Below are 13437 nucleotides of genomic sequence, written 5' to 3' on the forward strand. Positions count from 1 at the left end.
TGTCAAAAGAAGGTCTTGAAGCCTCTTAAGTACGGTACACGCACCTCCAGTTTACTTTGACCCACAAGTCTGGCATCGTACAAGTGTAAAACCATCCCAAATTTTGCCTAAAATTGGTAACTATAATATTGGCGACCTCCAATTCCCCTGCGCTTAATTAAGGTCTGTCCAAGTGGTACAGCATGCTCATAATTTATGGTATAATAGTTCAGCTTGAATTACGTTTCGTAGTAATATTTTGAAATTTTAACAACACATTATTCATTCAAAGGGTGGCACAATCAATAAATATGCAACAAAGCCAGTTGTATTTTTTCTTACACGAGTTAATGTAAGGACAAAAGATAATGCAATGACTTGTAAACCGATTAGTAAAAAGAAGATGAGGAAAGTGCATTAGGAACTAACTTCCATTGACACGCATCAATCAAACTGAAATTATAGAAACGTTTCATTATGCTTCTTCTTTCTTGCAGAGGTGATTATGAAACAAAGGAGGCTTATCTCTCTCATGGCTGCTGTAGTTAATTGAGACACTCAATTCCAAATCCTCTTGAAGACTGATGTGATCTAATAAGTTCCACTAAGGGGAAAAAAAAAAAAAAAAGGAAAGGTTGAGTGGTGGATCAGCAGAAGAAAATCCCTTTCCTTAAATGGCACTCCCTTTTAATCACTCACCACACCCATCCCTGTTTCTGGGATTTCCATGCCTGAGAGTCCCCTCAGCAAAGGCTAAAAGTCGTTCCACACGCAGCTACATTGCCAGTGTACCAACTCATTATTATGTTTGTGAAATCAAAAAAGTTTGAGCCTTTTTCTCTCTGTTTTTTTTTTGTGGGAAGCAAAGCCTTTAGTCAATCAACTTGATACCCGTTGCAACAATAATATATGTTTAGTCAATTTTTCGTTTGAAGTTCTTAAAAGAGAAGATAAAACTTGTAACATGTTTTGATACACCAAAAAACTAATGCTCTGACGACCAATTGGATAAATGGCAATAAACCTCTTGACGTTTGGTCCCAAAATCACTATGCCTCGTTCTATCGGTTATAGGTAACATTTGATCCTTAAAATTTTTAAGCAAAATTACTCTTGTCCTAATGAATCCCTTCTTCTTATAAATAAGGACTTTAAAAAAAGACCCAAATGCTCTATGTGTGTTGCTATGTCATTTTTTTTTTTAACAAATCAATGGCTAGATATAAAAAAAAAAGTCCTAAATATTGGTTAATTTATATTTTGGTACAATTTTTCGCTGTGATACTTATTGAAATGCTTCTACACAAAAATTAATTATTTTTTCTACAAACTCCTAAAGCATATAAAATTTTCAACTATTGAAGTGAGGTAGATATGTGGACCTTAATATTAATTGTTCTTTTCAATTCTCTCTTTTTTTTTTAATCACATGAGATGCAACGTATTTTTCTCTAACATTTATGTGGTCATTTTTTGAAGAAAATGCAAAAACTGGATATCATTCCCAATAACTACTAATATAAAGGCATTTTTATCCTTTCATCTTTCCATTAACTTTGACCGTCAATAAAATAAAGTACTTAGAGATCAACGTTACCGGACAAAGTGATTTTGGGACCAAATGTTAAGAAAGTATAATGCCGTTTACCTCAATATAATTTGGTTTACAATTAGGGTCTTAGGCTGTGAGGATCTGAAAATGATCAAATGCTTGAGATTTGTTCTTTTTTTTTTTAGGACAAACAATGGAGCCGAACTAGCCCTAGTATAGCCTAGTCGATTAGACAAAAACTCGTTGATCCTCTTGTGTAATAGGGTTGGGCAGAATTTAGATTTGAATATTAGATTGGAATAAAACGTACATGTCCAATGAGCAGATCTGACCTGACGCGAAACTTGTATTGAAGTTGTGTTTAGATTGCATTTTTCGTGATTTTTCATGGAAAAATTACTGTAACGATTTGATGTATGCAAGGAAAAAAGATAATAAAGAAATATGATCACGAAAAACGATGTAATTGTTCTACGGAAACCGACAATCCAAACAAGGCGCTTCTAATCAGACTCGAGCTTAAGAACCACAAAAAAAAAAAAAAAAAAAATCTTTCTGATTGATAGCCTTATCTTTTTTTATTTCATTAAACGAGGGTCAGACTCCCAGTTCTCACCAAGCTTTTCTCATCTTAAGAAAGAGAGGTTTTCAAATTACTGTAACCTTTTGAATTGGCACATTCAGAACAATAAATGTCTAACGTAAAATTATAAATAAGCACTTCTTTTTTGCCTCTTCCTTTCCATGAAAAATTCGTTACTTTCGTATTCTTCTATTTAAGAGGACAGCTTCGGAGTCAAGTAGTTCTCACAATATTCAATTTCATTATTAAGAAACCAAACTACAAATCATAAATGAGTTTGTTTGGATAGAAATTATTTGCTAATTTTTTTTATTTGCTTATATTATCAACATATTTTTAGATTTTCTTTGTTTAAAAAAAAAATTTCATGTGTATCACATCACATCAAAGAAATGCTAAAAATTAATTTCAAAAAATTTCTCTGAATTTCTATTCAGTACTCAAGAGGGTAACAATAATCATCATATTACTAAGTATGTCCAATTTATCAGTGAAGATTGAGACTTGCTATTGACAGCTGAGGCAACTTCCGAGTAAATCCCCGACCAACCGGGCTAGCCCATGGGTTTCAAACATATAGAATAACAGGGGAGTGCAAGAAGATTTTTGGGGAGTGTAAAAATCACTCTCCTACTTAAATTTATGAACAAGGGGCTTCAAAGCAACTTAAAACTAGTCGCTCTTCCAACCACAGAAGAAAAGGCCTCTTGCCTTCCTTTCTTTGGAGTAAGCTTCCTGATACTGGTAGTTGCTTATAAGCTCTTCCATCAACCTCTCCTTCCCAGTTCCCATACAAGAGCCCCTCTCTTTCTCTGTTCCTTCTCTGATTGCATAGATTTCTTCCCTCTATAGTCTATACAGAAGCAACCCCTTTCCTAGGTCCCCTACCTAGTTAGTGCCTACGAGACCTTCCTCCTCAGTCGCCTCTAGTCTTTCCTTTCACCTGCCAAAGACCGACTTGAAAGTTGAAATGATGTGTTTAAGCTCTCGCCAGTCTCGTACTTTTGAGGATATTACTACTACTATCGTCCTCGCCACTACTTTCTTTCGCCATAAGCTTTAATTCAAAACTTTGCTTAAATCCCATTTCTCGTCAGTCCCTTTATTTTTGGCCTATTCTCCTGCCTCCTTGAAGTTTTGCCCCATTGATCAAAAACTCTCGGCTGTAACTATTCTTTCAAAGTCATAGTAACTCATAGGATAAAATACTCCTGTAAGCTATGGAGGGCTGTGGTGGAAATATTACCGGTACCAGTAGTGTTTTGCTGCAAAACGAAAGGCTGCCCTGTTCTTCTCATGAAGCTCTTGATTCTCTCTGGATTTCTAACTCTTCTCCTCCTCCTTTTCATGGTATTCATACTGAGTCCCTTTTTTCTTGCTTGCTTTAGCATGTTGGTTTATGGTGTCTTGTTTTATGCTGGTCTTGGGCTAAAAAAATATTTTGCTTTTTCTTTTCGTTATTCTGCTCTGTACTTTCTTTGAATTTTTCTAAAGCTTTGATCAAATGGTATGTCGAATTCTTTAAAATTTCAAGAATTTTACTGAGCATTGTAGTCCATGTGATTCTCTTTCTTTTCCTAGTTTTTTAGCTAACGATCACATTTTTTTACAGTTCGTTCATACGAGTAACTAACTTTTTTGCCTATGATGAATTATTTGCATCTCTTGATTTTGTACTGTCTTGTAGATACTATTCTGAAAATCAAACAGTAGTGTAGTTTGGCATGGCAAATTGTTGAACCAAGTGAGAGTTTCTGAAGATTTCCTCAGCCAGCTTGTTATCCCATGGTTCTCATTTATTAATCTCTTTTAACCTCATTATGTTGTCCTAAAGTTGGATTGTGGTTGTGAAATCCTGCAATTTATCCATAGTTGTGCTATTATTTTGCTTAGCCCAATGCAGAGAACAATGGACTTGGATTCTAATTTCAATGTGACGTTAATAACAATTCTTTGTGTCTCTTGAAAATTGGAGTGAGTTTCGATTATCCTACTCTGTTTCAGGTTCTACATCCATGGTTAATTTCGGTGATGCTCGAGGAGAAAACACAAGAGAGAAAACATTCTTCGCACAGCGTGACAAAGGAGATGATGGCAGCGAGAGTTACGACAATTGCTTTCACCAACCAGAAAAGAAAAGGCGACTGACGGCAGAGCAAGTTCAATTTCTTGAAAGAAGTTTTGAGTTGGAAAACAAGCTCGATCCTGAGAGAAAAGTCCAACTTGCTAAAGATCTTAGCTTGCAGCCTAGGCAAGTTGCCATTTGGTTCCAGAACCGAAGAGCCCGGTACAAGACTAAACAGCTGGAGAAAGAATATGATTGTCTCAAATCAAGTTATGATAAACTCAGAGCTGATTATGATACCCTATTCAAAGAGAATGAGAGTTTGAAAAATGAGGTATTTTTCTGGTTTATATTTGTCATAGACATTAATTAAAGTTGTCCAATTTGGTTGGTTTTTTGCTAAAATATTACTATTTTGTTTTTTCCTATAGGTTCATTCACTCGCTGAAAAGTTGGTCCAAAGAGAGAGAGGAAAGGCTAAATCAGAGCCTTTGGATTCCAGTACTATCAGTCCATTGAATGCTGAACCCCAGAAGGCAAATCCTATTACTCTTTCTCCTAACGTACCCGAAATGCCAGTTAGTGTTAAGCAGGAAGATGCAAGTTCAGCCAAAAGTGATGTTTTTGACTCAGACAGCTCACATTGTACTGATGGAAACCATTCTTCCTTGATGGTCCCTGATGATTCCTCACATGTTTTTGAACCAGAATTGTCAGATTTCTCTCAAGATGAGGATGATAGCCTGAGCAGAAGCCTCCTTCAGCCAACAGGCTTTCCACCCAAACTTGAATACGAATGCTACAATGATCTGCAATGCAATTCAGGCAATCTGGGATTTTCGGTTGAAGATCAATCCACTTGGTTCTGGGCATACTGACTTATCTTGGATGTCCCGGTTCTATATCTTGCTGTAAATATAGAGAAGATTTAGGAGTCATATCAGGCCCCGGATACTGACATTTTCAGCATCTTGTGGTTGGCTTTTGTTTAGTTGGTGAAAATCATGACATTTGCTCATTTCAGTTCAGCATAATAAATTTTAGACCGACTTGAGATAGAATAGAAGAAAAACCATCAGCTTTTGTTAGTTTTGTTGCGAACTTTCATCCTTGGATCGGATCACTTGTTCGGCGCATTAGGTTAAAGTGAATAATGATGAGTCACTCTGTCTAGGACGGATTTAAAACTGATCAAAATCAAAGGCATCTGCCCTACAGCACGTCCCATTAACCATGCATGAGCTTTTTAGTCTGATTTCCCTTTTACGCTCCTAAATATATGGAGCAATTTGCAACCCAATTTAGAGAGAGTGCCTGGTAATTCACCACCACTCCTGATGTAGAAACTTTGATCTGGACCTCGCCGGCAAGGAACTTGGTCTCCTTGCTAGAGACGGTTTAATTCATGGCACACCTTTGCTCCTTGTGTAACGATTGTTTAGGATGGGAAATTATTCGGGAGAAATTCTCTATTTTGTTCGTCATAAACATAATCTTCGAGCATTTTTTTTTATTTTTGACAAAAAATTTTCAAATAATCTCTTATACATTCAACCAATTCTCTTTAGAGGAGTTGATCATTATATTAGTTGTGGGAGTGAGAGATCAAGGTTCAAATCTTGTCTCTCATCAATGTGCATCTATAAGAGGTTCGTTCTAAATTCATATGGGTGTGTGATGCATCCGTCTGGTCTGATGGTGGTTCAGTCCCCATCAGGTTTCTCCAACTCAATTGGGCCACCCTATAGAATAGATTTTCCTCCCTTAGGAATAGGAGTATGTTAGGTTAGGTTAAATATGTCGTTACGTAAAAAAGAAAGATCTCCTATACATTCAGACACCTGTGGAACTCGGGAATGTAGTGATCTTGAACCGGTGCAATCCCATATAGTAGTAATATAAGAACTTGGTTATGGTGAAATTGCAGCGAATGAACTCGCAAAGATTCTAGAAGAAGCGACAAAGTAATGTGGCACCATGACAAAACAGCGAAACCGAAAGGAGGAGGAAGAAAAGGGAAGGGAGGGTAGGAAAGCCAAAAAGTCAAATTCTTTGAACGGTTCAATTCAACATGTTCTTCAATAGGCAAATGACTTTTTTGGCTAACTACGTCCCTTTAATGGATGCTGACATTTTCGTCTCTCAAACTCTGCAATAAAATGCCCCTAACGTGTCACACGGGTCATTCTTAAAATGTTTCTAAGTTGAATTAAGGTCTTGAAATGAAATATCTTGCTATTGTATTGGGCTTACACGTGGAATTCCGGTAATCATTGGTTGATTATACAAATATTAGAATCTAATCTCGTAATTAACCTATTCATTTTTTTAGTAATCGATGGTCAATGCATCACCTAGCACGTAACTTTGAAGTAACAGATGAACGCATGCCAAATTGCTGAATCCCTAAAGTAGGAGCTTGTTCATTGTTTGCACTAAAATAAAAATAAAAATAAAAATAAAAATGCACCGGCGAGATTAACGTGGTGAAATTGTAGCAATTACAGATTAAATTGCAATTATAAAATGTACTATGGTTATGGTTGGTTTTATATGCAATCAGTACGATTGTTATAATTCTTTTATAATTTGGTACACACTTACATTACTTTGTTACTTTTCATGAAATACAATAAAAGTTACGTGAGTGGGTGTACATTAATCATAAAATACAATAAAATTATGTGAATATACATCAATTCACTCACGTAAAGAGTATAATGATTGTACTAATTGCACGTAAAGTCAACTACATCTACATTCTACCCTCTCTGTTGCCGTTGGAGGGGGGGAAAAATTTTATTTGCCCGTTCCCGAAATCAACGTTGTGGAAAAGTGTCTCAAAAGTTACATCCTCGTTGCTCAATAAATCAACCTCGAGTAAGATGGAATCTCGGTGCAGTTTCTTCCTTTTTTTTTTTTCTTCTTCTCTTTGAATTATGCATCTAACGTTTCTAGTTGAGCTTTCAATTGGGTACTTGGATAATATATATGACTTTAAGGGATAATTAAAGTTAAAAATTAAAAATATTATATCAAATTAATCCTCCTAGTCCAGTGAAAAAAGCTAAAGAAAAATGATCAAGATTGTTGAGACGTGGAGGCAAGAAAAGGGTAGACTTAGACGGAATTAATTATACATTAAAAAAACAAAAAGCATTTTTAGGATGTTTTTATAATTAAGAAACTCATTTTTTTGATAATTTAAAATTGCTTATATTAAAAGCACTCGCGTCTTCCTAATAAGTCACTGCAACTTTAAATGAGGCATTATTTATTTTTTTTCTGTCCATTTTTTGACAATTTCTAGACTAATTCCAATTCTAATTTATGTAGGGGGACCAACGTGATCAGAGAGAGAGAGAGAGCAAGAGAGGGAGTGGTTCCCGCCTCTAAATGACAACTCTTGACCTCTGATGCCACAGATCCATTAAAAAAAAAACGGGCTTTGTGGCGGGCAAAGACCCTTCGGCTGTTGGCCGAGGCGCTAGTACTCAGACTCGGTCCACCGGGCAGAAGAGACCGATTGGTGGATGCAAATAAAAAAATAACAAAAAAGAAGGGGCGGGGTGTTGAAAGTCTGCTTCGTCTTATAAGATGACAAATAGAAAAGTGCCACGTTGGGAAGAATCACATCTGACATGCACGTGTCGAGAACAGCGGTCACGTCAAACATGCCACGCAATTAAAGGAGACGTACGCTGGGGAACCTCTGAAGCCCAAGGGCCCAGCGAAAGGCCCATTGATGGTGATCCGTAGATCAACGTGGCGGGTAGTGCACGGAGGAGTCCAAAAGCTGCCCCACAACACAAAGGCCACAACTCTCTGTTTCACAGGTCTTTTTGTGAGTTGTTGTTGAGCTCTGCTTTCCAGGGGATTCAGATTTCTCTGATCATATGGTGAGAAGAGGAGGGGGAAAGAAGACCGAAGATGAAGAGAGAAGATAAAAGATAAGGTTGGGAACTGGGGTTGATTGAGCCGATGACCTCAAATTCATGAACGTACGTGACTGCCCAATGCAGCGAATTAGAGAGATGGGTCCTCCCGGTATTTGGACTGGGGTTTTTCTGACTACTCAGAAATTGGGCTTTTGTCTGGTAGTCAGTTGTGAATCGCTCCTTTTTTTTTAATTAGCAGTAGTTCGACAGATCACAAGTGACAAGTGTAGGATCACTCTCATGGGGCCATTGTCCCACGTGCGTGCCACGCCGATTTGTCAGAAGCACATTTAATTTAAGCAGTCAGCAACCTATGCCATGAGGCTCCACATTCCCAACTCGCAAGTGAAATGGGTGGCAATTTGCAAGTTGCAAGTGAAATGAGTCTATTTTGTTTTGTTTTATGTTTTTTATGGTTTAATATGGAAAGTTCTTTTTTTTTTTTTTTTGGTAGAAAGATGATAAATATTCCATTAAATAACTCCATTGAGAGAATTTTTCAGTACAATATTCCTGGGGGAAAAAAGACACCCCTTACATCATCAAAAGTTTTAGACTCCCACCCTATAGCGTGATATTCGGCAATACTAAAAATCAGTTACATTTGCCATGTAAGTATTTATTAGTGAAAAAAAAAAATCAATATTATCATTAGCGAGTAGGATTACTCCTAATTTTACACTTTTGAATACTCATTTCTTGGTTTTGATATGGGTTGGCACAGGTCTAAAGATACCCCTCATCGTCACTTTGAGAATTTGCCTATCTTCCAAACACTGTCGGCCTTTTTCTTCTATTCTTTTTTTTTTTGGTTCCCGTTCAAGATACCCGAAATTTGTTGAATAATAGCCAGCAGCATTGGCTATAAACTAGTAATGTTTCAAAAAAAAAAAAATGAGACAAAAAAGCAAGCCAACAAACTATTTTAGGGTCTATTTGAAATTGTGATAATTTTGCTCTTAGGGTGCTTTTAGAGGATAAAGAACTTAAATATTTTTCGTGAGCAATTTTTTTAATTTATGAGTAGAGCTTTTGGCTATTATCTCAAGGTCAAAATTGGCATTTTAAGAACAACTTTTGTTTTTCAACAAATAAAAATTAACTTTAATAATTTGAACTAAATGAAGAGATAAATATTTTTTAAAAATTCAAAATTACATGTTACCAAATAGAAAAAAGTACTTATGCTAGCATACACTCAAATAATAGGATCATGCACTCCGTAAATACTTTAACCAAAAATTCTACTAATTTACATGCTTTTCTCATCGCTGCTCCAAATAGGCCCTAAATCCTCTTGTCCTGGAGAAGCCAACCTAGGAATTGTGAAATGTGGAGATCTCTACATCAATTTATCTGTTTATGATTTATGAATCCATATTTATCCTAACCACTGAGTTTTGGTCATAAAAAAAAAAAAACTAAATCCCTCTTTGGACGGTAAATCAGGGGTTACAGTGAAAAAAAATTATATTATCCATATTTATTCAGAGAAACCAATTTTCCTGTAACCAACCCATTCCATGTTTGGATTGCATTTCTCTGAATTTTTTTGTTAAAAAATTACTGTATCAATTTGATATATATATATATATATATATATAAGATAAAAAAATAATTTAAAAATATATTTACATAAAACACAGCAATTTTACTTTTGCAAACAAGCAATTTTCTTGTCACTATCATGCTAGACCTTGGTGGAACTTGAAGGTCTTGCCGGCCAATTGACAGGGGCATGGGATTTTTTCATTTTGGGAGGGGGAAGGGGAGGGGGGTGGGGTCATTTCCAATTCCCACGTGAAACCATGATGAACCACATTGTTGTCAACTCAATTGTTATTTATTTTCCTTTTCTCATCTTAGGTAATTAAACCTCGTTGGCATGCGTACTTTGTATGGGTCAGATCAGGCAGGTTTTAATGACCCATCAACGGAAATGGGGCAGGGACGGTCATGTGTGCGGCTGAAAAAATTTGTGCGGCTGAAATCACAAGTTGTAACTCGATTTTCACGTTATGTGTGAGATCCATAAAAATTTACTCTAAAGTTACACGATGTGTAAAAAAAGTTACGCAATATACAAAAAAAGTTACGCGCAGTTAAAAATGAGCAAAATCATCCGGAACCGTCCGTGCCCCTTGTCCCCCGTTAACATCCTCTGACTGGTATCCGGGGCCAAATGTATGCCGACCTTGATTTATCAATAATAAATACCTCGAGCCCACAATGACAAAACAACAAAAAATTACAAAGATGGGTAAATCCAGGCTTCTTTCCAAGTCTTGCATTTACAGCATTTGCGCTGTCGATCCACCATTGGTCCACCCAGTCGCCGCCAGCGCTCTGATTCTTGATGGAGTTATCCTTCGACTCATGTGGGCATTAGATACCAGTAAAATCTTACCGGAATTTCATTCAGGTGAAGCTCTGCAGTAGCCAGTAGGGCCTTTGTGGTGTTTGTTTTATGGCCATAAATTAAACGAACCTGCCCCATCAATGCGAAATCTGTGGAAGTGATGGACATCTCTTTTCCGGTCTTATTTGGCCTTCAAGAACGTAACTCTTTTGAATTAGCTGTTTTTTGAAATGTTTTTAAAAAATTTTATTATAGCAGAATTTTTAGATTATATTTTGAAATATTTAAGAGTAGAAAAGTTTCTAAAATATATTTTGAGATATTTTTTAAAGTTTTAAAAAATTTAGACTAATTTTTAGATTACCTTTTATAATACTCTTAAAAAAAATTTATTGTATTTGAAAAACACTCACACCCGTTTGTTGAAGGGCGTTTATCAAACTGGAAAAAGACCAAATTTTAACTGACTAGTGACTAAAGATTGTCTTCGCTGATTTATGCATAAACTACCAGCCCGCTCCTCTTCCGAGTCCGCTTTCCTCAATACTTCATATCATCATAACTTGGGCTGCACCGATCCTGAGGCTTGTTCCTCTCTGTTCTAACATCTGCGGTATGGACCGATTGGATTTTGTGGGCTGTATTTCCTTTAACAAGGGGTTTGTGAGAGGCTTTCCAACCTGGAATAGGATCAAAACCTTCCAAGCCCAAAAAAAAAAAAAAAATAATAACAATAATAATAAGGAACAAAATCTCTCTCGGGCTTGGATTCCTCGGTCACAATTTCATTCTTTTGTGCCCTTGAGACAGTAGTAAAAGCCTAATGTGGATCGTTTTTTCTGTAGGTTTTAAGCGATCAAAGTTTTCATGTTAGGAAACGAGTTCAGGTCCCAATTTAGATGCTGCATCCAGCGAAAACCCCAAAGGCAGCAAAAATTCAAGAACAAAACAAGGTGCATACAGGGTCCGTTTGTTTCGGGTGAAAATGTTTTCCAAAAAAATATTTTCCTAATTTCCCGTGTTTGGTTGCACAAAAGTTACTGAAAACATTTTCCTATGTAAAATATTTTCACTCATCTCATGGAAAACAACTTCCCTTCCAAACTTACTGAAGTTGTTTTCCGAAATGCATGCATCCCGCCTGTAGTATGTTCCAAACTTACTGAAAACATCTTGTAATATGTTCTTTTTTTTTTTAGTATAAACAGGAGGACTCGAATCCAAGATCTCTCCCTTACACTCCCTCCCCCGTACCACCCAACCCAACCCAACCCAACCCTCCCCCTAGTATATTCAAAATAATAAAAAAAAAAAACCTCATCCTGCTCATCCTATGCTAGTAATTAATTATGTATAATAGGGACATTCTTTTCTAGAGAAACTTTCAGCAGTGAGAGTGCAAGATATATGTCATAATAAGCATTGCATGTGATTGATATTTGACACTAAATGGCCAGCAATTTGTTTATTGCTTAAGGAGATATTTTTTATTCATATATACATTTTTCCAAGATTTTTTAAAGTTAAACAATGAAATAAATTTTCTTATTTTGCATGGGAAGAAGTATGTAGTTATAATATGTAGAAAGTAAAGATAGAGATAAAAGTGAAAATATTTCAAAAGTTAAACAAACACCAGAAAAATGAAGTAAGAAAATATTTTCAATAAGCTAACCAAACACCTGAAAATGATGAAAGGGAAATGATTTTCATGGAAAATTACTTCCACGGAAAATATTTTCCCAAGGAAAACATTTTACTTCCAACCAAACAGACCCACAATCACAAACATTTTCGACACTTCATTAATTTTGTTGCATGGGATAAAGACTGTTTTGTCACGGGAATTTAGCAGACTTTACAGATCTCATAAATGACACTTCCAGTTGCATGTTCAATTACTTTGTGAATCTGGTTTATCCCAGAAAGAAAGTTGCAAACTTCTTGAGGTAGAGAATGACAAAAGGAGCTCAATTCAGTCCAATAAAAATGCCAAACTTATTCAGAAACATGCTGAAATAAAACTTTTATAAAATCCAAGTCTTGCTTGACATTTCTTGTACAGGAGACAACGTCAAGGAAAAATTGACGAGATCGATTCAATGAATATGAACAACTAAGAATCAGAGATATCATCTGCAGAAAAGGGTGAAAGACCAAAATTGCAATCTTAGTAACCTAATCATTCTAAGCTGTGTGGAAAAATAGTTTCTTGAGTCATATCATCTGAAACCAAATACAACATCAATAGCTATCTTTGCATTTCTCGCCATAAAGATATATTACATATTTTCGAGAAAGCCAATTTATGAGAAATGTATTCAAAGTATTGCAATCCATAGTGGTTTTATTACTCATGTGGTTCATAATGATAATGTCCTACTGCAAAGGGATTGTAAATAACACTTCGATTATTTGGTTAAACATGCTAGGTCTTAGGGATCTGTGAGTGTACAAGTTCAAGCCTTAATCACTTCAATTTTCATGCAGTAGTTTGAACTTCGGAGCCTTCCATCAATGGAAACTAAAATAAAGCTGCAAGGTTTTCTGGAAAGTAGTGATGAGAAATAACAAACTTAGGAACCATTGATTAGTTCCACAAGTACAAACAAGCAGCCAAAACATTGACAGGTAAGGAGAAAGACCGTACAGAAAATGAATGCTGGTACTCGAAAAATCAAATGCAAGTGAGGATGGACTCTTCTTTGATGGGCAGAAGCTAAAGAATTCAGCAGAGTTTAAGGTGATAAATCTGGAGCTATTATCTCATTTCTCTTAAAAGACTCTTCTTAACCAAACATATCTGACGTAGTCTTCAAGTACTAAATCACATCTATGATCTATTTAAATATTCTTCCCCTTTGGATCATTTAAGCGAGTGCAACCTTTTCGGCAGTAATTTTAATGTACAAAAGTAGTATTTGGACAAGCACACCAAAGTAGAAGGGCACTAAGTGGAAG

At 36.1% G+C, this 13437-nt stretch overlaps 1 protein-coding gene across 1 annotated transcript; it reads left to right on the top strand.

Moving 5' to 3' along the window:
* The first annotated feature begins 2767 nt into the window (after positions 1-2767).
* LOC113753206 (homeobox-leucine zipper protein HAT5) lies at positions 2768-5267 on the top strand. Its single transcript, XM_027297309.1, has 3 exons — positions 2768-3464; positions 4119-4513; positions 4611-5267. The coding sequence occupies exons 1-3, from the start codon at positions 3335-3337 to the stop codon at positions 5055-5057; spliced, it is 972 nt and encodes a 323-aa protein (XP_027153110.1). The 5' UTR covers positions 2768-3334; the 3' UTR covers positions 5058-5267.
* The last annotated feature ends 8170 nt before the right edge of the window (positions 5268-13437 follow it).

The sequence above is a fragment of the Coffea eugenioides genome, chromosome 11 (assembly GCF_003713205.1).
Source record: "Coffea eugenioides isolate CCC68of chromosome 11, Ceug_1.0, whole genome shotgun sequence".
Classification (NCBI taxonomy): Eukaryota; Viridiplantae; Streptophyta; class Magnoliopsida; order Gentianales; family Rubiaceae; genus Coffea; species Coffea eugenioides.